This window comes from Ovis aries, chromosome 3 (genome assembly GCF_016772045.2).
Source record: "Ovis aries strain OAR_USU_Benz2616 breed Rambouillet chromosome 3, ARS-UI_Ramb_v3.0, whole genome shotgun sequence".
Lineage (NCBI taxonomy): Eukaryota > Metazoa > Chordata > Mammalia > Artiodactyla > Bovidae > Ovis > Ovis aries.
The window spans coordinates 220,682,957-220,705,849 of NC_056056.1; the positions used below are offsets into that span (position 1 = coordinate 220,682,957).

Sequence of the window (22,893 nt, forward strand, 5' to 3'; positions counted from 1 at the left end):
GCAGGTTAGGACGAATGTGACCAGGGTGCTGTGACTGTCAGGGGGCTGAGGAAACAGGAAGCAAAGCGGGATGGCCCCCTGAGGGTCGGGGCAGGCTGGCTTCAGGAGTGTGGTCTGGGTGTTCGTCAGAGGGGTGGGGTGATGCACAAGATTCCCCAGGGGCTCCAGGAGAGCCTTCTACGTGATGGTGGCCCTCAGCGTTCCCAGGTAGACTGGCGCCCTCCACATCCCCAGGCAGGCATGTCACCTGACTGGGCCGGGTCGGTGCCCCTGCCTCTGGCATGCGACTGCGTTTTAATGTCACTCCGAGTCAGATGAGCAATGCTTTCGAGCCTCCTCGCTCCGAGCTTCCTGCTCCATGTCACGTATTGATCACTGGGCACGGGTCCTCTGGGTGGCGTCCGGCCCCGGCTCTGGGCTAGCTGACTTCGGGAGGCCCTTCACACTTTGCACTTTTCAGAACAGGCGTGGGGGGGTGTGCTCGGGTCAGGCTGAGTGGCTGGCCCCGTCCGCCTGCCACCCTGCTGTTTTCTGTAGAGTTGCAGTTTCGTTCTAATGCAGCCTAATTAGTGTCTGCTTGAAATGCTCAGCAACCTGAGAGATAGCGGTGGTGATGCCTGAGCAGGGTGTGCAGGATCTTCTAGGTGAGACGTGCCTGGCGTGTGGTGAGGGGGATGGAGCAATGTCTGGATTCTGTAAGAACTGATGACCCTGGGGTGTGTGGCCCCTTGTCATCCTGAACGCTAATTAATGAGACTGTTTCACACCTCGCTGCGGGCAGATAACGGGCTTTATGAGGTCTGCTTCGATTCTGCTCCTGTAGGGGGTCTCCTCTGTGTGCGGGGCCCACCTCTAGGGGCACAGGGGTGATTGGATTTGACCTCTGCCTCTGGGAGCTCATAATCAAACAGGACATCGGCACGTCCACTCGATCGGTAAACTTGGGAGCTCTGGGCTGCGTGACCTTGAGCTGGCGTGCGCCTGGTGCGCCCTCAGACTTGTCGAGCGGGTGACTCTGTAGGATGCTCAGCGCTCCTGGCTGCCCAGTGCAGGTGCAGGTAAGGGGACGAGGATGGGAGAGACCCAGCATTTACCACATGGCTGCTGCTGGATGCACTGCCTTATTAAATGAGTGGTCGCGACAGGTCTGGTTCTAACCCCTCTGCAGAGGAGGGATGGTGAAAGGCAGAAGGGCTTAAAGCCCAAGGTCACGGGATGTTCTGTGATGATTCTCCAAATTCTCCCCTCTCTCTGCTATTCTCTCTGCACCAGCACCGACCCTGGGCCAGGGTGCCTCTGAGCAGGCCCATGGAGGAAGGGGTGTTTGCAGTGGGCTTTGCAGCCAGGCTCAGCCACTGGGCATGGTGCTCCTGGGGGGCGGCGGGGCACTGCTGGCAAAGACTGGGAGGGGTGACCACACTGGCCCCGAGCTCTGTAGTGGTGGGGGGTGGCATGGCATGGGGAGGGGTTTGAGTTTTGTGTTGGGTGCAGTGGAGGACCAGGGCAGTCTGTGGGCAGAGGAGTGACTCTATGGGCCTGCATTTGAGAGCTACATCTGGAGACACAGGCGGGGGTGCTGGGGTGGACTGGAGCAGGGAGAATCCAGGAGCAGACATCCACGGACCCATCCCCTGTCTCAGGCCCCTGGGGGATTCTTTCTACCTGATACTTTTGGAGAGGTGACTTGAATCAGTTGACCCACTTGCTTTCGGTCTGAAAAAACTATCAAGTCGTCATTGGTCCCTAAAGGATCAGCCATCCTTTTATGAGCAAGAAGCCTGGGTCTCCTCCTGTGTCCTGGTTTCTGCTCGCCGGGTGGTTCATACGGTACGCCTGATGTTGAAGGCTCACCTAGAAGTCTTTCTTCCTGTTCTCCTTCTCACCGACAATTTGTTTTTTTCTGTGGTTCTCACAGTTTTCTGATCACACAGGGCTCAGGGGAGGAAAAGGACTGCTTCTGGGCAGAGGGAGTGATGTGTGAGAGCTCCAGCCTTTTCTGTGTTTGCACCTAAGCAGGATTCGGTGTTGGGAAGACCTGGGGTCCTGGAACTGGGGGAGCGTTCCTTCCTGATGGCCCCGCTTGGGTGTGAAAGCAGGTGGCTGGTGGGAGCGTGCTGTAGCGGCCGAGATCTGGGAGTGTTGCCTCAGAGGCAGCCTGTCCCAGTAAGTCCCTAATTGCAGAGCAAATTCCTTCCTCTTGGGTCCTCACCCTCTGTGCGGCCGCATCGCAGTAATTGGGTTCTTGGTGACCCACGACTGCCGGGCTAATGTAAGCCTTAATGGAAACGCTCTTTTTCCACCCAATTAAGTGGCTGGAGGTGGAATGTTTTGCAAGAACAGCCTGTTTCCAGTTCTTCTGACTTTACGTCTCTTACCTACATTCTCTATCCGGCTCCGTTTTGCCTGCATAAACGCATTTACGGTCACTTATTTATTCTATGAATGTTTATCGGATGTTTGTCGTGTGCCAGCTTTTGAATAGTGCCTGGCCAGTGGGACAGGGCGGTGGACACCCACGATTCCCTTTCCGGGGGTAAGGGATGAAAGCTGTCACGTGTGCTGGGAGCTGAGGGAACCCAGAGGAGGCACCCTAACTCTGCCCACAGGGTGAGGGGTACAGAGAATGCTTCCCTGAAGAATCTGGGGTCCCGGGTGGAGTTGGCTGGGCATTTCTGGTGGTGAAATAGCTGGGGCAAAGGAATGACCTCACTGGGAGATGAAGAAGCATGGGAACTGCAGTTGCCCTTCGACAGGGGGTGGGGTTCATTTACCAGGAGTCTTTGGGTACCACTCTCAGGGGTTTGGTTATCCTGGAGCTGGTGGGAGTTCTGGGCTGCTCTTTATCAGGGAGTGACAGCCAGACAGTCTGCAAATAACAGAGAATCCAACTGAAAGCAGATTAAGAATAAATGGAACTCACTGGTGCATTTGATAGAAAGGCCTTGCAGTCACCAGCCTCAGGTATGGCTTGATCCAGCAGACAGATGGCATGGCTCAACTCTGTTCCCTTAGCTCTGCGGACCCAGAGCCTTCATTGCGGTTTCTGAGTGGTGGTAAGATGATGGGGGCGGCTTCCACCTACATCCTCTCTAGGTCAAGGCCAAGGTGAAAGGGTGCCCATCATGCTGCATTCCTAGGGAAGTTTTCTTGCAGCTGTTGGCTCTCGTTGTGCCAGTCGCCTCCCTGACTGTGTTCTGGGGAGTCAACTTACCCACTGGCTGAGATCTAGAATACCTGAGTCCTGCTTCACCAAAAGACAGGCACGTAGATGCTGGCATCATTCTGCATTCCTAGGGAAATCTCCTTGCAGCTGTTGGCTCTCACTGGGCCAGTCGCCTCCCTGACTGTGTTCTGGGGAGTCAGCGTACCCGCTGGCTGAGATCTAGAATACCTGAGTCCTGCTTCACCAAAAGACAGGCACATGGATGCTGGAGAGGAGAGGAAGTGGAGTGCAGATGGTCACCTGCAGAAGGGGAGAGGCTGACTTGGGGTGGGAAGAGGCTAAGAGAGGGTCTGTGGAAGGCTGGCTGGCCATCCTGGTGAGATGCGGTCCCCGGTCGCCCCAAGGGCAGGACCTGAGATGCTGCCGCTGCAGAGGCTGGTTCTAAGTCCCCCGCCGTGGTTGCTGCTTCTTTCTTCTTTGCTCTCTCCCACACACTGGGGCCTTTCGCCTACAGTCTTGGCCCTAGAATCAGCTCCACGGGCAGCCTCGCCTCCTCTGGTCGGCCTTTGATCTCCTTCCCTGTAGAACTGCTGTCACCTCCTTTGAGTCCCTGCTATAGGGCACCCGTTTGCTGTCCCTTCTTTTAGCTTTAATTTGCACAAGTACCGCGTGAACGCCGTCGTGGCAGAGCCTCCCTAGCCTCCTCCTGTCCTTGCGTCACGGCCTCTCACAGGGGATGCTCTTCTTGCCCTGCTGGCGCACATCCTCTCATTCCTTTTTCTGTGAGTTAATTGTGTGCAATAGAAATACATAGCTTTGAGTTTTCTTTTTTACAAATGATTTTTTGATGTTTTTTGTCTTTTTTTTAGCTGTGCCGTGGAGCATGCAGGATCTTGGTTTCCCCAACCAAGGATGGAACCCGTGCCCCTCTGCAGTGGAAGCCCGGAGTCCTAACCACTGGACGGCCAGGGAATTCTCAGTTTTGAGTTTTCTGATTCCGTATTTTGCATAAATATCATGCTGTCGTATTTTGGAACCTGCTTTTTAAAAGTCAGCACCATCACAGTTACTTCCCTCGTGGTCCAGTAGGTTAAGACTTCACTTTCCACTGCAGGGAGGGGCAGGCACGGACGGGTTCAATCCCTGATCAGGGAGTGACGATCCCACGTGCCTTGTGGCCAAAAAAACCCAAAATATAAAACAAGCAGTATTGCAGCAAATTTGATGAAGACTTTAAAAAATGGTCCTCGTTGAAAAAAAAGATTCTTAGAAAAAAAAGCCAAACTCAACACCATCATATGCATTGCACTTAATTAATTGTCCATTTGTCCCTCGAGAGTCTTCTCCGTGCCAGGGGCTGAGCCAGGCAGTTGGGCAGAAGTGGCCAGGACACACCCTCCCAACGTGTTTGCGCCCACACCAGCCTCCCCCGAGGACCAGCTGGCCCTGTTGGCCACCAGCGGTCGTTAGCTCGGCCACTGTAAAACCAGAGGCTGGCTGAACAGGACCGCTCTTTAGCTGAGGGCTTTTGCTGTGGGGTCAGCTACGCCTGTTGACCTCCGCTGGGTTTTGCCTTATTGAAATGCTCACATATTTCTTTTCGCCTATCAACTTATTTCATCTCGAGAAATGACATGGAGCCTTGTACTGCAACAGAGCAAACCCCACCGATCAGACTGTTCAGACTGAGTAATCCTCACGATGCAGGCAGCAGTCACAGTGCTTTCTTATTCCTGGGGTCTTGTCAGACACTCATCCTACGCTGAGAACTTACGGCAGGTTAAACGAACATAAATACTCTGAGCTCATTACGTTGGGCTGGCATCCCCGAGACGGGGCCAGCTTGTCTTCCTCAGTAAAAACAAACCAGATCCGCCACTTGAAAGGTTAAGAGGCTCTTCCTCTTACGTCTTGCCTCGTGGATGGCTGAAAGTCTCTTTCCCTATGTCTGGGTCAGGGAGGGCAGCGGCTGTCTCTAGGACTGTTAGCACTCCCTGCCTTTTACCCTGGACAGCATGCAGGCATCCGTCCGTTGCAATCCCGAGAATCCTGGAGCTGGAGCCTGGAGTCTTGACTTCCCGGGAAGGATCAGGCCTCCTGTATCAAGGCCTTTACGAGGAGGATACAGCGGAAGTAGCTCGTCCTCTTGAATTACGACATCCGGTCATTTGATCACCTGGTCTTTGGCTGTTAGGCAGGGCTGTTGAGTCTGTTCCCCCCGCCAGCTGTTGAGTCTGTGGACGTCATCGTGCTTGTTAAGGTCTTATTTGGGCCCTATGGTCTCTCCACTGAGCTGTGAGCTCTCCACGTGAAATACAACTTCATTTATTTTTAGAAGAGCTGCTCTGTTAGGAAGACCTTCATGGCTGATGAACTTAGTTATTCTGATAAATTGTGTAACTTCTGTGAAGAAGCGATCCCTCTGAGCGCAGAGAGTTGGTGGAGAGTCATGCAAAGCTCTCCCTTCCCCGGGGAAGCATGTGTGGGTGCTAAGTCGCACACATCAGTCGTGCCTGCCTCTTGTGACCCTGTGGACGGAGGGTTTTGTTTCACAGAGATTTTGTTGGGTCCTTCTAACACACAGAGTTAACCCTGACTCTCCCTCCCCAGCCTACGGGAGTGGGGTGGGAGGACAAGGGTCTGGGGGGTGAGTGGCAAGGGCAGGGGTCTGGGGGGGTGGGATGGGAGGGACAGGGTTCTGGGGGGTGGGGTGGGAGGGACAGGGGTCTGGGGGGGTGGGATGGGAGGGACAGGGGTCTGGGGGGTGGGGTGGGAGGGACAGGGGTCTGGGGGGTGGGGTGGGAGGGACAGGGGTCTGGGGGGTGGGGTGGCAGGGACAGGGGTCTGGGGGGTAAGATGGGAGGGACAGGGGTCTGGGGGGGTGGGATGGGAGGGACAGGGGTCTGGGGAGTGGGGTGGGAGGGACAGGGTTCTGGGGAGTGGGGTGGGAGGGACAGGGGTCTGGGGGGTGGGGTGGGAGGGACAGGGGTCTGGGGAGTGGGGTGGGAGGGACAGGGGTCTGGGGAGTGGGGTGGGAGGGACAGGGGTCTGGGGGGTGGGATGGGAGGGACAGGGGTCTGGGGAGTGGGGTGGGAGGGACAGGGGTCTGGGGGGTGGGGTGGGAGGGACAGGGGTCTGGGGAGTGGGGTGGCAGGGACAGGGGTCGGGGGGTGGGGTGGCAGGGACAGGGGCCTGGGGTCCGTGGATTCATGGGGGAACACTCCCTCCTTTATCCTTCTTTGTGTTTCCTGGCAACTCTGAGGACCACTCTGTTTCCTCGAGTAGGATCCGTCATAACTGCAAGTGGGCACATCTTGAAATGGGCTGGTTAAGTGCCCCAAATTGAGACAGCTTTCCTGCCATTTCCAAGTTCTTCTTTTAGCTGGGGAGCCGGGGGTGGGCATGCGGCCGCTTTTGTTGGGGTTTTCTCTTTGATCTTGGTTGAGACGGCCTGCTGGAAACTCTCCTCCCGTCCTTTTGTTCTCCGGGAAAACCAGGACGTGGGTATACATGGTGTAACAGCCCTCATCGGTGGCAGACGTGTCTGCCGTGTTGAAAGGACACGCTTGGAAAAGCGTTCCAGAATGGAGTTGTCAGCGCTTCAGTGTCCAAGGGCTGCGGCTCACCTACCGTGGGGTCTTCGCATCTTCGCTGAACCCCCAGCAGGTCAGCCCCCGGAGAGAGTCCTGCACCCCGTCTTTACAGGGGGTGAGTCGTGCTCCCCACTCCCGCCCCAGTGCCCCTCATGGAGCAAAAAGCCTTTTTGTCTTCAGATCTGTGTTTTCCCTTGAGGGTAACCTTGCTCTTTAAAAAGCAGCCTGCTTTCAAAGTTCTGCTTTCTTAATAATGTCAAAAGGGGAAAGGGAAAAAAAAAACCAAAACTGCCTAAAAGCCTTTTTTGGAGGGGAAAGAGCCTGGGAATAAATAAATAAATAAGTGAAACCCGTAGGAAGAAAAAGATTGTTTTAAAAATCAAGGATGGAACCTCTGCGCTCAGCCTGGGGTGTAAATGGCAGGCCCTTTGTGAGACGTCTGAGGTTTTAGTTTTTGATTCTCTTTCCTCCTTTTCATGCATTTGTCATTCCAATCGGGAGAGGTGGTGTGTTTTTTAAACCTTGCCTGGTCCCTAGGTGGGGTGATGGAAGGAGAACGGGGTTTGGAAGCGCATATGCCTCCCTCTGTTTGGCAGAAGCTGGAAGCTAGTGCTTACTGAGCGCTTGCTGCGTGGCAGACATTGTTATGCGTGGCCATTACCTTCTCCGTCTCTCTTTGGGGGTATATCAGGCCCCATTTCACAGACGGAAACTGAGGCCTGGAGCAGTTACACAGCTTCTTAGGGCTGAGCTGGGGTCTGAAACAACAGACTGGCTCCCAGGTTCCAAGCCCTTCATCGTGCAGCTTCTCAAATGTAAACACCTACTATGTGCAGGAGCCGAGCTATCACTGGAGTGGGCAGATGGTCCAGGAAAGAGGTGGTTATAGGACATGACTGAAGCGACTTAGCAGCAGCAGCAGCAGTGGAATGCGAGCTGGGCAGAAGGGAGCCTGGAATGGGCGAGGAGCACCCAGGAGGGCTTCCTGGAAGAGGCGGCCAGCAAGCTGAGGCTTGAAGATGGATAGGATGTAGCTGGGCAGAGTGAGTGAAGACCAGGTGGAAATGATTCAGTCCTGCCTGCAGGGCTCATAGTTGGTGTATATCAGATGCCTTCGTGTCTGAGAGACGCTGGCCCAGCGAGGACCAAGCCAGGGCCAGCCACTCCCTCACAGACGTGTTGGGAGATTAGATGAGTGGAAGGCTCTGAAGGTGCCTGGTACGCAGTAGGTGCTCAGGAAATGCTGGTGGCCCTCTCCCACTGACAGGAGGAACGTGGGCTGGACGTTTACTGCGACCTGGGATTGCAAGTAAATGGGGCCTGGGATTGCAAGTAAACTCTGTCTGGGCCACAGAGTTTGAATTACTTGCTTGCATTTATAAATTGGGAGATTCTACCCCAAACCCTAAATTTCCAGCTTTATTTTCAAAACTCCTGGGTTTTGGCGACAGTGGTCTGCATAGCCTGCTCTGTACCCCGGGGCTGGGTGAGGTGTGGCTGTCCCCACGGGGGCACCGGAGCAGTCAGGGCCTCTCCCGGTTTGCCTTCTGAGCCTCTCCCAGCCTCCGGCCCTCCTGGCTCTTCCCCAGCCCTGTGTTGCCCGTGTGGCCCACAGCGCCGAGTATCACTGCGGGAGGGTGAACCTTGGTGAATTGGGAATGCACTGCTTGCTGGGTTTAGTGTGGATAAGGGCACACCCTTAGCACAACAATGAGTCCCTGGCCCTGGGACTTTGGGCCCCAGGCCCTGTGAATGCCCACACCCAGCGTGCACGCCGCACGCCAGCGGGTCTGTCTCTGTGACGCAAGATCGTTGGCAGTTCTAGTCTTTGAAGTGTCTGACTCTCTGGCAGATGGACCAGTGCTTTCAAAGCCAAGATATTCCCGGGATTAGGGGAAAGCCGCTGACCTGGAATTGATGCCTTTAAACTGTGGTGCTGGAGAAGACTCTTGAGAGCCCTTTGGACTGCAAGGAGACCCAACCAGTCCACCCTAAAGGAAATCAGTCCTGAATATTCATTGGAAGGACTGATGCTGAAGCTGAAACTCCAATACTTTGGCCCCCTGATGCGAAGAACTGACTCTTGAAAAGACCCTGATGCTGGGAAAGATTGAAGGCAGGAGGAGAAGGGGACGACAGAGGATGAAATGGTGTAATGGCATCACCGACTCAATGGACGTGAATTTGAGTAAATTCCGGGAGTTGGTGGTGGACAGGGAGGCCTGGCGTGCTGCAGTCCATGGGGTCGCAAACAGTTGGACACGACTGAGCAACTGAACTGAACTGACCTGGCAAAGTGGAGGCCTTGGGGAAAAGCCATGGTTCAAGGGACACCCCTCCTTCCAGACTCCAGACTGACCCTCAGAAGGCTGTCATTAGGTTTGTACTGAAGGCTCCTTGGTGAAGGGGCTGTGTCCCCCAGGGTTCCCAAGCCGTGAATAATAGCAGAGTCCTGAAGAACCCTGCTGGGTTTCAGCATGGACGTGGTCGCCACGTAGGGCTTCCAGAATCCCTTCTCTGATCTGTCATCCATGGGCTTTGCATGGAGTCCCAAAGTCCCTTTTCCTTCTTCCGGTCTTTCAAGGCCAAGTTCAGATACTGCTTCCTCCAGGAAGCCTTCCCTGGTTCTCCCTGGGATGAACTCATTCTCAGAAGCCCCTAAGAGGTAAGTGCTGCTGCCTCCCCATGTTCCAGATGGGGAAACTGAGGCTGGGCAAGGTGAAGGGTCTTGTTGGAGGCCACACGTCCGCAGAGGGCATGGTGAGATCTGAACCGGGGCTCGGTGGTCACAGACCGTACTTGTGTTCCTCGGGGCTTTATGCTTCACAGGCCTGCGGAATGTGCTGTTGGCCCTGAGTTCTGGGCGGGTCTGTGCGAGCATTTCTCATCCATTAAAGCCGCCAGATCCCGAGCCCTGTTTAGTGTTATCTTTGATGTTCAAGGGCGGTGTGAAAATTTCTCTGTTTTCATGTGACCCAGTTTCTCTGCTTTGAAAATGCCGTTCCCGCGGCCTCCCCCCTCCACGCCTCCGTTGCTGAGATCAGGCGGCAGGACTTCTGGAAGCATCTCTTTATCTCCACACCTGCCACACCCCCACCCACCACTGGTCGCTCTGGCCCGGGCCCGGTGTCCAGGCGAGTGGATGACCTGAGAGGCAGCTCTGGGGCTTCTGGGAGGAGCTGTGGGCTCATTGTAAGGACTCAGCTGCCTGGCTCACCTGGGACTTGAAGCCCGCCTATGCAGCCCTCTGCTCATATGACACCAGGGTCTTCTGTTTTTCTTCCTCGGAGAACAGAACCATCGCAGACGGACTTGACCGGGAGGGACCTCCCTGGCCTCTCTGTTCTCCGTTGGTGACATCGGCCCAGGAGGCAGGAGTAAGGGGCCCCAGCCGCTGCCCACGTCCCCTTGCCCACCTCTTGTATATGCGAGGACTTTTGTGAAAAACCTCCTTTCCCCGCTTCCCTTTTCTGCCTTGGAAAGCTCTTTGCTGGTGCAAAGACTCTGTAACTTAGTTCTGCAGGAAAAGTAATTGCTGAAACTTGGTCTGTTTTCTCGGGGGGTCTGAGTGACTGGTTGGAGATCTTTGGATTGGGGAGCCAGGCGGGCGTGTGTGCGTCTCAAACCCATTTGCTCGTGAAGGTGTTTCCCATGTGTCTGCTTCTTGCACAGAGTTCGGCCAAGGATGCGGGGATAAAAAGGTGGCTGTCCGCTCCTAGGATGTGGGGCGGAGGGTGGGGGAGAGACTGTGACGCCTCCAGCTGCAGGGCATCAGCCTCCCAGACGAGACGGTTGTTGGCAGGGGCCCACTTTTTCTTCCCCTTTTAAATTGTGGTAACATGCACACAACATGCAATTTGCCCTTTTAACCCTTTTTAAGCATGGAGTTCAGTGGGATGGGGTACATGCACGTTGATGTGTAGCCGTCACCCCATCCACCTCCAGACCTCTTCCATCTGCCCCCCTTACCCCCTGACTGCCCATAACTGCCCTCCGTCCCCAGCCCCGGACACCCAGCATTCTACTTTCGGTCGCTCTGGATCTGACTCTCAGGACCTCGTGTCTGTGGAATCATGCAGGGCTTGCCGTCTCGTGTCTGGGTTATCTTCCTTAGGACAGTGTCCTCGTGGCTCTGTGGCAGCACGTGCCGAATCCCTTTCCTTTTTGTGGGTGGATAACGTTCGGTTGCGTGTTTGGACCACATTGGTGTGTCTGTTCATCTGTCGGGGGACACGTGGGCTGTTTCCACCTTTTGGCTGTGAATCGTTGCTTCTGTAGACTGTGGGTGTGCAGGAGAGCCTCGCCCCACCCCCTGGTTTTTAGTTTTGTATCAGGGTCTTCCTGACTTTGGAAGCCGGCGTCTTGGGCCCTACTTCCGTCGTCCTCATGCAGGGCAGAGGCGGCCTTGGCCCCAGAGCTGGGTCTGTGGCTGAGCCCAGGGAGCCCGCTGCGTGCCCAGCTCTGACCCCAGGATCTCATGTTCATCACTGCATTCAGTCCTTGCGGGGGTCCTGACGTTTGAGAAGACAGGCAGAGAGGTTCCCGGACGTGCCTGCCTGCCCCGAGGCCATCGTGCCTGTCACCTGGCTTCTATGTCCCCCTGCCCTTTCAGGTCCCAGAATTGGCGATGTTCAAGGTGACCTCGATATTGAACGGGGAAGGAGGTCTCCACCTCTAAGGCCTTTTCATTACAGAGGAGAAGGCCTTGAAACGAACGCAACATTGTAGATCAATGACTATTAAAAATAAATACATAAAGCGGAGGAGAAAGCCTGGGCCCTTGTCCTTGGAGATCACTGAGGGAGAGGCTGGTTGTGTGGTCCGTGGTGGGGGACTGTTGCCCAGCGGTTCTCAGCCAAGGGCTGAAAGAGGACAGATCCCGGGGCCCCTGCCCCCACTGCATGGGGGCAGGGGGCTGGAGCCTGGGGTCTGACGCAGTTGGGGCCAGTGGAAGAAACGTGGTGTTGAAGGCTGAGGCTGTGAGCCCCCTGGTGTCGGGGTGACCCCCTGGCCAGTGAGACTTGAGCTACTTTCTTGGAGGGTCTCTAGCACAGGGGTGGGGTGGTGGGGCGGCAGGGGACCTTCTCTGCTCCGTAGATGGAGGCCGCCCCACTCACTGCGTAGCCAGCCCTGCAGTCCCTGTGAAGCTTCAGGAGACTCCAGGTCTCTGGGTCCAGTTTGTTAGACTCTGCTGCGTGTTCCACCGCCCCCAACCCTGGGCATCCCCGGGCGTTGGGCCAGCAGGATTCTGTCCCATGAACTTGGCCACGGACAGCCGCACCGCCTCTGACTCTGGGCTTGCCTGTGTGCCTGCAGGGAGGGTCTTCACACCCGGAGTCCACAACTGTCTGAGTCAGGGGAGGGACCCTGCCTTCTCAGACCCTGTCACCGCAATCCAAGCTGTGTCCACCCCAGCAGCCTTGGGCAAGATCTGGAAGCATCCAGAAGCTTCCATGTCTTAGTCATGTGTTCTGAAGAGCGGTGAGAACAGCCTGGCAGGGCTTGGCCGGAACTGGGCACTCTCCGGCGTGGGCTAGGAGTTGTAGAATATATTCTTGGTTTGGGGCTTTTTTCCTCGGACTCTTTCTGGGCAACCAGCCATTTAGGAATATTTGTTAAATGCCTTAAAAACACGAGTTGATTTCTCTTTGTTTCCACTGCCAACGTGTGAGGCCACTCTAGTCCATTTATACTCACTGGTTCTGCCCTTTCTCTTTCTCTTGACAGTGAGTGACCTCCAGGAAGAAGGGAAGAATGCCATCAACTTGCCCATGTGCCCCGCCCCAGTGGAAGTCCACCCCGAAGACTCCCTGCTCGGTACTGTCGCTTCCGCCAGCTCCTTGTCCTGGGCGAGCTGAACTTCCCTGGGTGTGCGATTGGTCTGGGAGGGGCCGATGAGGAGCCTTGTGATCAGACTTCACAGCGGGCTCTCAGCTCAAGGTCGTGTTTAAAAAAAAGTCTGCAGGAACAAAGCGAGCTTTCCCTTGTAGGTTTCGGCCTCTCTGGTTGCAAATGTCAGCTTTATTAATATTTAAGTATGATGGGCCAAGAGATCGGGGAGCCAGCTGTCCTTGAAAAGATGGTTTGTTGCACTCCCGGTTCCCCGGGTGCCAGGGGAGGGCAGCAGTGTCAGGGAAGGGTGAGCAGATGCCTTTATTGTGGTTTTCACAGGACAGAGTGGGTGAGGCAGGTTCATGAGCAGGTTTGATCTGCTGGTTCGGGTTGTTTCAGGGGCCTCTGGGACACAGGAACTGCCCTGAGGGGTCCGTACCTGGTCTCAGGTGATTAGGGCAGGGGCTGTTGACTGGGTGTGTAAGAGCCCCACGGGAGCTCAGTTAGAGAGCTCACTGGTGCGGGGGGTGGGCTCTGGGTTGGTTGTTTGCGTTGAAAGGCGCTCACAGGGGACACATTTGCTGTCTTGGGAGTCAGCTAGCTCTGAGCGGGGAGTCCCCGTAAGTCCCTAAGGCCCCAGGATGTGGAAGCATCTGAAAATACAGAGCAGGGACTTCCCTGGTGGTCCAGTGGATAAGACTCCACGTGCCAGTGCAGGGGACACGGGTTCGATCTCTGGTCTGGGAGGATTGCACTCGCTGTGGGGCAGCCAAGCCCAAGAGCTGCAACTGCTGAGACCTCGTGCTGCAGCTGCGGGGGCCTGCACACCCTAGAGCCTTAACAAGGGAGCTACGTGAGAACAGGAGTGGCGGGAGGCGCCGTCGTAATGCGGAGCCCATGCACTGCGGCCTGAGAGCAGCCCACACGCAGCAACGCAGGCCCCGTGCGGCGAAAAAGCAAGATGAAGAAAGCAGTGCGTGCACGCCAAGAAGAGTTAAAAAATTACAGAAAATCAGAGAAAGTATCAATACCTGCCCCGTCCCTGTGCAAGCTGGAGGGGCCTCCCAACACCAGGGGCTTGCGGGTGGGACCTGCCGAGTAGTCCTGGCCCTGCGCCCACCTCCCCGGGACCACGTCCCCGGCAACACTGATGAGGTGACGGCCTGGACACGTGTTTCCTTAGAGCGTGCTTTGGGCTCTGATGGATCTGGAAGGCTGTCTTGGAACATTCTGCTTCTTTCCAATCCCTGGTTCAAAGGGACGTCCCGGTGGATGCCTCTGTTGTGGTTCCCAGCACAAGGCCAGGCCAGCGGGAACTAGTGAGAAAGAAACACAAAGGCCGTCCAGACAGCCGACCTGCGGCCAAGTGCTGGCCGGGCTCGGAGACGCATGGGTCCTCCGGGGCTTCCCCTCAGCTCTCTGAAGACCCTCTTGTGCTGCGTCCTCAGTCTGGCTGCAGCTGCTGCCCAGGCAGGTGACTCTCTCCCAGGAGAAACTGCCAAGCACTGTCTGGAAATCACCCAGATCCAGAGCAGGGTTTCTCTCCCCTCCGCCGACCCCGGGTACTAGGGACATTTAGCACGGCATAATTCTTTGATGTCGGGGAGACTCCCAGTGTGGCTCAGTGGTAAAGAATCCACCTGCCAATGCTGGAGATGCAGGTTCGATCCCCTGGGTCGGGAAGATCCCCTGGAGAAGGAAATGGCAACCCACTCCAGTTTTCTTGCCTGGGAAATCCCTTGGGCAGAGGAGCCTGGCAGGCTACAGTCTATGGGGTCACAAAAGAGTTGGACACAACTGAGCGACTAAGCACACAGTTCTTTAATGGAGGGGCTGTCCTGTGTGTTGCAGGGTTTTGCTCAGCATCCCTGGTCTCCACCCACTGCTGCTGCTGCTGCTGCTAAGTTGCTTTAGTGGTGTCTGACTCTGTGTGACCCTATAGACGGCAGCCCACCAGGCTACCCCGTCCCTGGGATTCTCCAGGCAAGAACGCTGGAATGGGTTGCCATTTCCTTCTCCAGTGCATGAAAGTGAAAAGTGAAAGTGAAGTTGCTCAGTTGTGCCCGACTCTTAGCGACCCCATGGACTACAGCCTCCCAGGCTCCTCCGTCCATGGGATTTTCCAGGCAAGAGTACTGGAGTGGGGTGCCATTGCCTTTTCCCCTCCACCCACTACATTCCTGTAGCTTTTACCCCACCCCACCCTGCACCACCACTGAGGACAATGAAAAATGTCTCCAAACATTGCTGTGGGTCCCTTGGGGGCCTGGGGGACACAATTGCCCCTGGCTGAGGACCCGCTTTAGACCAACAGGAGCGCTTAGAAAATGGATTTACCATAAACGAGGGGCAGGTTACTGTTTGTCACGATGCCTTGAACCTGCCTTTCCCTGGGCCCTAACTCTCCTGTCTTACCGTTTGCCTAAACCGCTGCTCCTGGGCTGGGAGTCAGCGCTCTTCAGCTTGCCCTGCAAGGTCCTGCTGGCCCCTGAAGCTCTTGTGACTTTGATAAGGACCAGCCTAGTCAGCACTGGGAGCTGAGAGCTGAGCGACTGGGGAGTGAAGTGGGGGGAGAGGGTGTTGGACACGGAGTAGGATGTGCCAAGGCCCTGTGGTTGGCAGTGGCGAGAGGCTTGCTGAAGGGCGAGCGAAGTCTGAAGGGACTGGGTTGGAGGGCGCTGGGGAGAGCTGGGGACAGAGGCTGCAGAGGGCCTGGGGGGCTGCGTGGAGGATGCTGGCCTTGGCCCCAGGAGTGGTGGGAGGCTGCTGGGGCCTCCTCAGGGACCGCTGTGTGAGCCCCTGCAGCTTACCTGGAGTATCCCTCTCAAGCATCAGGTCTGCGCGACTCCAAGAATAGTGCTTGCGCTTTGCCAGGTTTTGGACTTTGCTGTTGTGAAGTCTCTGTCACTCAAAGCCATTCATTCCTACCGACACGGACAGGGTCCCAGTCGTGGGGGCCTGTGTGGGCCCCGGGGCCCTGGCCATCTCTACCTGCACGTCCAGGGGCCAGAGGCCGGGACCCTGGCCATCTCCACCTGTGCATCCAGGGGCCAGAGGCCTCTTCTCTCCCATTTTAACGCTCAGGGTCAGTTTTGTCCTGTGTCGTGTCTGATGTCGGCCAGTCTTTCCCCTTGGCCGTCCACTTACTGGGCTTCCCTGCTGGCTCAGTGGCCTGCGATGCAGGGGATGCAAGTTCGATCCCTGGGTCAGAAAGGTCCCCTGGAGGAGGGCACGGCCACCCACTCCAGTATTCTTGCCTGGGAAATCCCATGGACAGAGGAGCCACTGGGCTACAGTCCACGGGTCAGAGTCGGACACGACTGAGCGACAGGGCATGCACGCGTGTCCACTCACACCCCCGTGTCACCTCTCTGTCCAAGTTCACTGGTGCCCGTGGTCCGTGGTCAAGGCCAAACATGGAGGGAAAACAAAACAGAAACAGAACATGGATAAACACGCTTTGCTGTGAAATGCTATTTTTTTTTTTAGTACCCCTTCCGCCAAATGTTTTTGTCCATACCATCGTACGTAGTAGCAAGCTTTCTTGGTGAAGGACAACTCTTCCTCAGGTTTATTTATAGTGACTTTTCTCCGGATCTGAATCAGTGCTCCCCCAGCACCCCATCGCTTCTCCCAAAATACCAGGGTAGGTGCCCCATGGCTTCCTGGAAGGTAGGCCCTCCCGCCTCGGCCGTGTGCCTGGCTGCAGGGCTGCTCCGTGAGAAGACCTTGGGGGCATCTCTGCTCTCGATCCCCCCATCTGTGCGAGGGAAGCCAGCTGCCCCCACCAAGCTAACCCTCCTGTGCTTTGTCCCCGCAGAGGAGAACGAGGAACGCACGGTGATCGACCCCACCTCCAGGGACGACCCCAGATTCAAGGAGCTGGTCAAGGTGAGGGTGAGCCTCCTGGCTGGGGTGTCCTGTGAGGGCAAGACTTTGGGTTCAGGCTCCTCTGGGTCAAAGCAGCGAAGCCGGGGGGCTGGTCAAGGGGCCTCGATGCTATGTTTGGTGGAGGGTGGGGAGACGGGATGGCTTGGAGCGTCTCCCGAGGGGGCCCGGCCCCAGGGGCTCTCAGATGGCCCTCTCACCCTCCTGTGCTGTACCTAAGGACGCGGGGACCCTTTTCTTAAGATTGGGAATGAGCAGCTGCAGTGAACTCTCGCAGCGCCTTGCAGACGAGATCAGGGCATTCAGACTCTTTCTGGAGTGAGAGGGGAAGCTCAGGGGAGGCTCTGAAAAGCGGGCCCATGGGTTCTTCTGGATGCTCCTGCAGGTCCTCATCGGATGGTGACACCCCTGCTCTGGACAGTGGGCAGATTTAGCTGCGTCTGGACGCTCGGGGACAGGCGAGGCCAGAGGACAGCCACCTAGTTCCTGAAAGTCAGGGAAGCTAGGGTGGGGGATGGGTGCTGTCTCTGGGCTCCCCAGGGGCCGCTGCAGCCACGCGTCTGTCCGCAGGGGTCTCTTGAGCCCCGCCTCGCAGTGAGGGTTCATTGGTAGTGTTAGTCCGGCTCCAAGCGCAGATTGAACCTTGACTGCTCTGATCTCAACCACAGCAGGGCTTCAGAGGTAATCCCCCGGCTGGCAAGGGCTCCATCAGCATCCTCACCCAGTGAGCCCCAACCCAGGAGACTCGGGCTGGGCAGACGCCAGTTAGGATAGTGCCACTCACACATCCCATCAAAGGGGGCTTTTCAAAAGTGTCTCCCCCTTAACCACTGCAGTTGGGACACAGCTGCCTTTTCACGAGGGCTTCTCCAGGATAAACAGAGCCTTGCAAGTCGTAGTGTTTAAAACATGGAAATGGAGAACATCTGTGTTAGTGCGAGCGTGGTGTGCTCAGTTGCTGAGTCGTGTCCCACTCTCTGCGACCCGGTGGAAGGCAGCCCACCAGGCTCCTCGGTCCAGGGGGTTTTTCCAGGCGAGAACACTGGAGTGGGCTGCCGTCTCCTTCTCCAGCCTGTTTTAGGGCCCATCCCAACATGCTGATGCTGGACGACTTAAATCGCCTCGTTTCGAGATTCCTCCCCCAGCCAAATCCCACTTTGTTTTCTTCCTGAACTGAAGAATGTTGGTGAAGAAAAATGGCCCTGCCACCACGGTGCTCTCCACGGGCGATGTGTGTGACATGTTAATTGTGTGTTTATCTGGCTCTGTCGGGTCTCAGCTACGGCGCGCGGGGTTCTCTGGTTGCGGCGCGTGCGGTTCTCTGGTTGCGGCGCGCGGGGTTCTCTGGTTGCGGCGTGGTTATGGCGAGTGGGGTTCTCTGGTTACAGCACATGAGCTTCCCTGGTTACGGCGCGTGGGGTTCTCTGGTTGCGGCGCGCGGGGTTCTCTGGTTGCGGCGCGTGAGCTTCTCTGGTTTTGGCGCACAGGCTCAGTGCTTGCGGTGTGCGGGCTTAGTTGCTTCAAGGCATGTGGGATTTCAGTTCCCCAACCGGGGATGGAGCCCCGTCTCCTGCACGGGAAGGCGGGTTCTCAACCCCTGGACCAGCGTGGGCGGCATTTAAGTAGGAGAAGGGTCTGTTCTGTGCTTGTCAGGTTCCCCAGAGGAACCGAACCCGTGGGAGGTGGCCCTCCTCTACACCTCTCTGTCTCCATCTACCTGTCTTATCTCTCTGTCTGCCTGTGTTTCTATCCATATCTCTGTCTCTCTATAGAGAGTTATTATAAGGATCAACTCACGTGAAGCTGGAGACTAAGTGAAGTGAAGTCGCTCAGTTGTGTCCGACTCTTTGCGACCCCATGGACTGTAGCCTACCAGCTTCCTCCATCCATGGGATTTTCCAGGCAAGAGTGCTGGAGTGGGTTGCCATTTCCTTCTCCAGGAGATCTTCCCGACCCAGGGATTGAACATGGGTCTCCCGCATTGTAGGCAGACGCTTTACCATCTGAGAGAAGTCCCTTAATATGCCCTCTGTCAATGGCGGCCCAGGAAAGTGGGTCCGAGAGGTCAGGCTACGGACGCCCCAGGCACAAAGAGGGCAGAGTGCAGCCTTGTTCCACCTGTCTGTCCAGTTCAGGCCCTTCCTGGATTGCGTGCTACCCTCCCATGCTGGGGAGGGTCGCTCTGCTTTACTCAGGCCACCGAGTCAAATGCCGATCTCTTCCTGGAGACCCCAGCACAGACACACCCAGAACAAATGTTTCATCAGCTGCCTTGGCGTCCGTCCTGGCCAAGCTGATACTTAAAATGAACCATCACGTGCCCGCTCTGATTTTTTCCTTCTTTGACATTTGAGCAAAGCTTGACAGCCCGTGAGCATCAACTCCTTGAAACAAGTCCCAGGGAGCCGGGTGCAATCCTTACATCCGCACAGGGACTCAGAGAGAAGTAACTCCCCGCCTCTGCCCCAGGTGACCCTGTGAACCGGTGTGAAGTGTCCAATCTCGAATGAGTCTGTCCCTTTGAGTCCTCATCTCCTGAGCCCTGGCTGGGAGTCGGGGAGCTGAGCTGGACCCCAGGGATGCAAGACAAACAAGCCCCCTCCCTGCTCTGTGGGATCCAGAGCCGCTTCCTGCCCCTTCTGGGTTCGCTCAGCCCCACCCGCCTCTGCTTTGCCTCCTGAGGCTGCAGGCAGTTTTGGCCTCTTTGGGGTGAGTGCTGCGTAGCTGCGCGTCCTTGGTCAGCCCACACGGAGTGACCACAGCATCTCTGCATCCAGGGCCAGCCCGATGGGGTCCCGAGGAGGCTCTGGCAGCTCCACATCCCTCGGATTCCCAGTTCAGGTACAGGCCTATGTCTGGGGTGTAGAGTGTGCCAACTGGAGAGGCTGGGAGTGTGGGGCGTTAATACCTTGGGGGGCAAGGAGGACTAAAGACCGGAAGGGGTGGGGAATATCCTTTTCTCCCTCTCTTGCCCGATGGGCAGTTCTGAGAGCCCACTCCTCCCAGACACTGGTCCTCTCCTGCCCGCCAAGGTCCCCGTGTAAACCAGGATGCTCTGTCAGGCAGGACATGCCAGGGGCTGGGAGATCACCTCCCAGGGCAGCTCTCGGGACCCCACCACGTGCCTGGCCTCTGCTCCCGCAGCCCCTTGCCTGGAGCGCTGTTTTTCAGCCTTTGGTTTTCTCTTGGATTTTCCTCCGCAGGGGTGGATTCTCTGGCTCCCTCTCTGCCCGTGCCACCCCACCCTCCATGTTCTTGCCCTCTTTGCCTCAAATTCCTGCTGCCTGGACACTTGCCTGTTCATTTGTTTGGTTTTGTTCTTTCTCGTCCCTCTAGAACAGAGGGGACGGGGACTGACACTGGGGACCGTTCGAGTTTTGCTCCCCGCTGAATCCCGGTGCCCTCAGGTCACCGTGCACCGTGGCACCGACTGGGGAGCTGGGCTGGTGGCTGGTTGTGAGGGTCTGCATCAGGACCACCCGGGGGAGGGTGCAGCCCAGCCCATGGGCAGGACAGGCCTTTTGCCTCAGTTCAGACCTCCAGGATCCGAATCTTGAGAAGGCGAGCTCTGGGATGAGGGGGCAAGGGCTGGGGGGACCTATGGGTAATGATGCAGGCGGTTCGCCAGAAGCCCTGGGGAGCCGGGACCAGGGGCGGATGGCCAGGCCTGGTGGTTCAGACAGACCTCCATCCACTTTGCCTGTGTGATCCTTACTGCTTTTCAGAAAGCCCGTCTTGCACTGTGTGTGTGTACTAAGTCGCTTCAGTCGTGCCTGACTCTGCGACCCCACGGACTGTAGCCCGCCAGGCTCCTGTGTCCATGGGATTCTCCAGGCAAGAACACTAGAGGGGGTTGCCGTACCCTCCTCCAGGGGATCTTCCCGACCCAGGGGCCCAGCCCACCTCTCTCTCGTCTCCTGCATTGGCGGCCAGGTTCTTTACCACTCGTGCCCCCTGGGAAGCCCTAGACTCTGATGGTCCAGGCTTCTGGTTGATTAAATCTGAGTAGGTCCCAGCACAGGCTACCTCCTAGGGACCTCTGTTGGGATTCGGCCCAGAAGCAGTTGTTTTTGGTGCAGGGCTTGGACCACGTGCAGGCCTGAGCAGGTCAGGGTGAGGTCCAGTTGACCTCCTGACAGCTGGCCACATCCCAGCCTTGGGGCCAGTGGGACCTTTCAGAGGAAGCACAGTCTCCTTGCTTTTTCTCTGTTCTCCATTACCTGCAATTTCTAACCTCTTGTCTTGGCCCCTGTCCTGTCTCTCTCTGTAGACTTGGCCTCACTGAACCTCCCTCCTCTGGACTGTCACCGTTTAAAACGTGGTGAGCTGCTCTCTGCTTCCCATAAAACAAACCAACCAACAAGCACACCAGGCTCTGGCTAAGCCGGGCGTTAAGGGTGAGGCGGTTCATTGAAGCACTGTCTTTGAGCATCTGCTGTGTATGACGCAGCGTCAAGGGGTGGGCGTGGTGGGCTCTGGAGTCCGCTTCCTGGATTCAAATCCCGGTTCGGATTGGAGTAGGAGAACCGTTGTGCCCATCCATATGCCTGGGGGTGACATGAGATGCTACGTGCTTGCTGTCTGGCGGGTGCTGTGTTGGGCACTGGAACGTGGGTGTGAGGCACACGGGCAGGTCTGTGGTTCACATTTAGAAGTGAGTGTCCTGTGGGTTCAAGAAAGACTTCTCCTGTGTCCTCTCTGCATGGGTTCTTTGAGCTGGCGTCCTCCAGGAGCGCCCTGACTCTCACAGGGTGAATAGCTGGTGCTACCCGGGGAGGATAGCAGTTTACAGATGAGATCCTTTGTATTTTTAACGATCCTCGAAAGAAAGAATGGCAGTTCTTGTGCTTTCCAGAGTAAATCACCAGAGAGGGGCCTCCACCCTGGTGGCTGTGTTGGCCCCAGGCTGGCAGGTGGTGTCGTCCCTGGGGCTGGCATTTCCCCCAGGAGCAGATCTCCCGTCTCATCCCCCAGTTTACTGGACAAGCCTCTTCTGGGTTACTAAGTTCTGTTTGCTCGCTCCTTTCGCCCCTAAGAAGAAAGTCAGCTGCACAAGGATGGTCTTCTGGGCAGAAGATGATGCCGTCCTCACTGGGCAGAGATGCTTGCTGATGTGTCTGCGGGTTGTAATAAGCCTGCATCCTCAGTGAGTTAAGCCATGACAAGCGTATTTGGAAGTGATTAAAACATAACTGTCATAGCTTTGGGGGAGACAGGCTGCAGACCCTGATTATCATTCAGACAGAACACAGGGAAGTAATTTTTTATTCTAGTTTAAGCAAGCTTGTGGAAGGTCCATGCGAATAGCCCTGTGCCAAGGGCACCATTAATACCACGTCCTAGACACGTGCCTGCGGGAGTCGGGGATTGCAAATGAGCACATCTCGAAAACATAAGGACAGCTGCCATCTATAAAGTCTTTTGTGAAGCGGAGGATTGAGATGGGTGACCTGGATGGTACAAGGATAGGGTGACTGGTGATGGCCGGGGTCACTGCGCCTCTGCTGGGGCGGCTGGTTTGCTTTTGCTTCTCAGAGCCGACCTCTGTGGCTTGTTGGGTGAAATTTGACTTTTATCCCTTTTCTGTCTCGTTTTCGTATTTGCACTTTGACCAGGTCAGAGATCCAGATGGGAATTTTTGAAGTTTTAGTCTCTTCATAGCAGAGACATCTCTTGTGTGTTTTCCGACAAGTCTGTGTCCTGGGTGAGGCAGAGGTCTGTGTGCCCGAGAGATCTGTGTAGGTCTGGAGGCAGCTCTGCAGTTGGTTTGGGCACCTTTGAGGCTGTGTTCCTAGTTTACCCCTGGGGCGATGTCTTTGAGCAGGCTGGCAGTCCAGCTGGGGAGACGGATGTGTCCAGGGATGGATAAATGCGTGACCTGGTGGTGTGAGCACTTGGGAGGACCCTAAAGCAAGAAGCGGGGTGGTCTCCTCTCCCTGCTGTTTCCGGTGGGGTGGTTGAGGGTGGGCGTTTGAGCGGGGACCTGCTGTTTGGTACCTAGGGCGGCAGCAAGTGCAGAGGCCCCATTGGAAGCACGTGCTGGCAGATGTGAGGGCGAACAAGGGAGGCAGTGTGGCTGGAGCTTCGACAGCAAGGACGAGGGTGGTCAGAAGTGGGATCAGAGGTGGCAGAAGGTGAATCGGAGTTTGACTCTCAGTGGGTGGAGGTGTGGTGGGGCAGGAACCAGCTCCCTCTAGTGGCTGTGGGAGGACCAGCAAGCATCTGCGACCCATGTGAGACAGAGACTAGGTCATGTTTGTAGCTTAAACACCTAGGATGGTGTCTACATGTACTAGGTGCTGCTGGTTATGCTGAGTAAATCAGAAAGGGGGCTTCTGACATGCAGAGAGCTCCAGGGGTGGTGAGGTCACGGAGGTTTGTGACCCCTGCAGAGGCAGACGCTAGCACCTGCATTCT

General features: G+C 56.4%; 1 protein-coding gene across 6 annotated transcripts in view; it reads left to right on the plus strand.

The window, feature by feature from the left end:
- The window catches only part of PARVB (parvin beta), a 114,196-nt gene that overhangs the window by 46,332 nt on the left and 44,971 nt on the right, over positions 1-22,893 (plus strand). For all 6 annotated transcript variants that reach the window (XM_042247855.2, XM_042247856.2, XM_004007041.6 and 3 more), the window contains 2 exons: positions 12,484-12,573; positions 16,409-16,479. In XM_042247855.2, the coding sequence (XP_042103789.1) occupies positions 12,484-12,573; positions 16,409-16,479 (161 nt within the window). The remainder of the gene's footprint in view (positions 1-12,483; positions 12,574-16,408; positions 16,480-22,893) is intronic.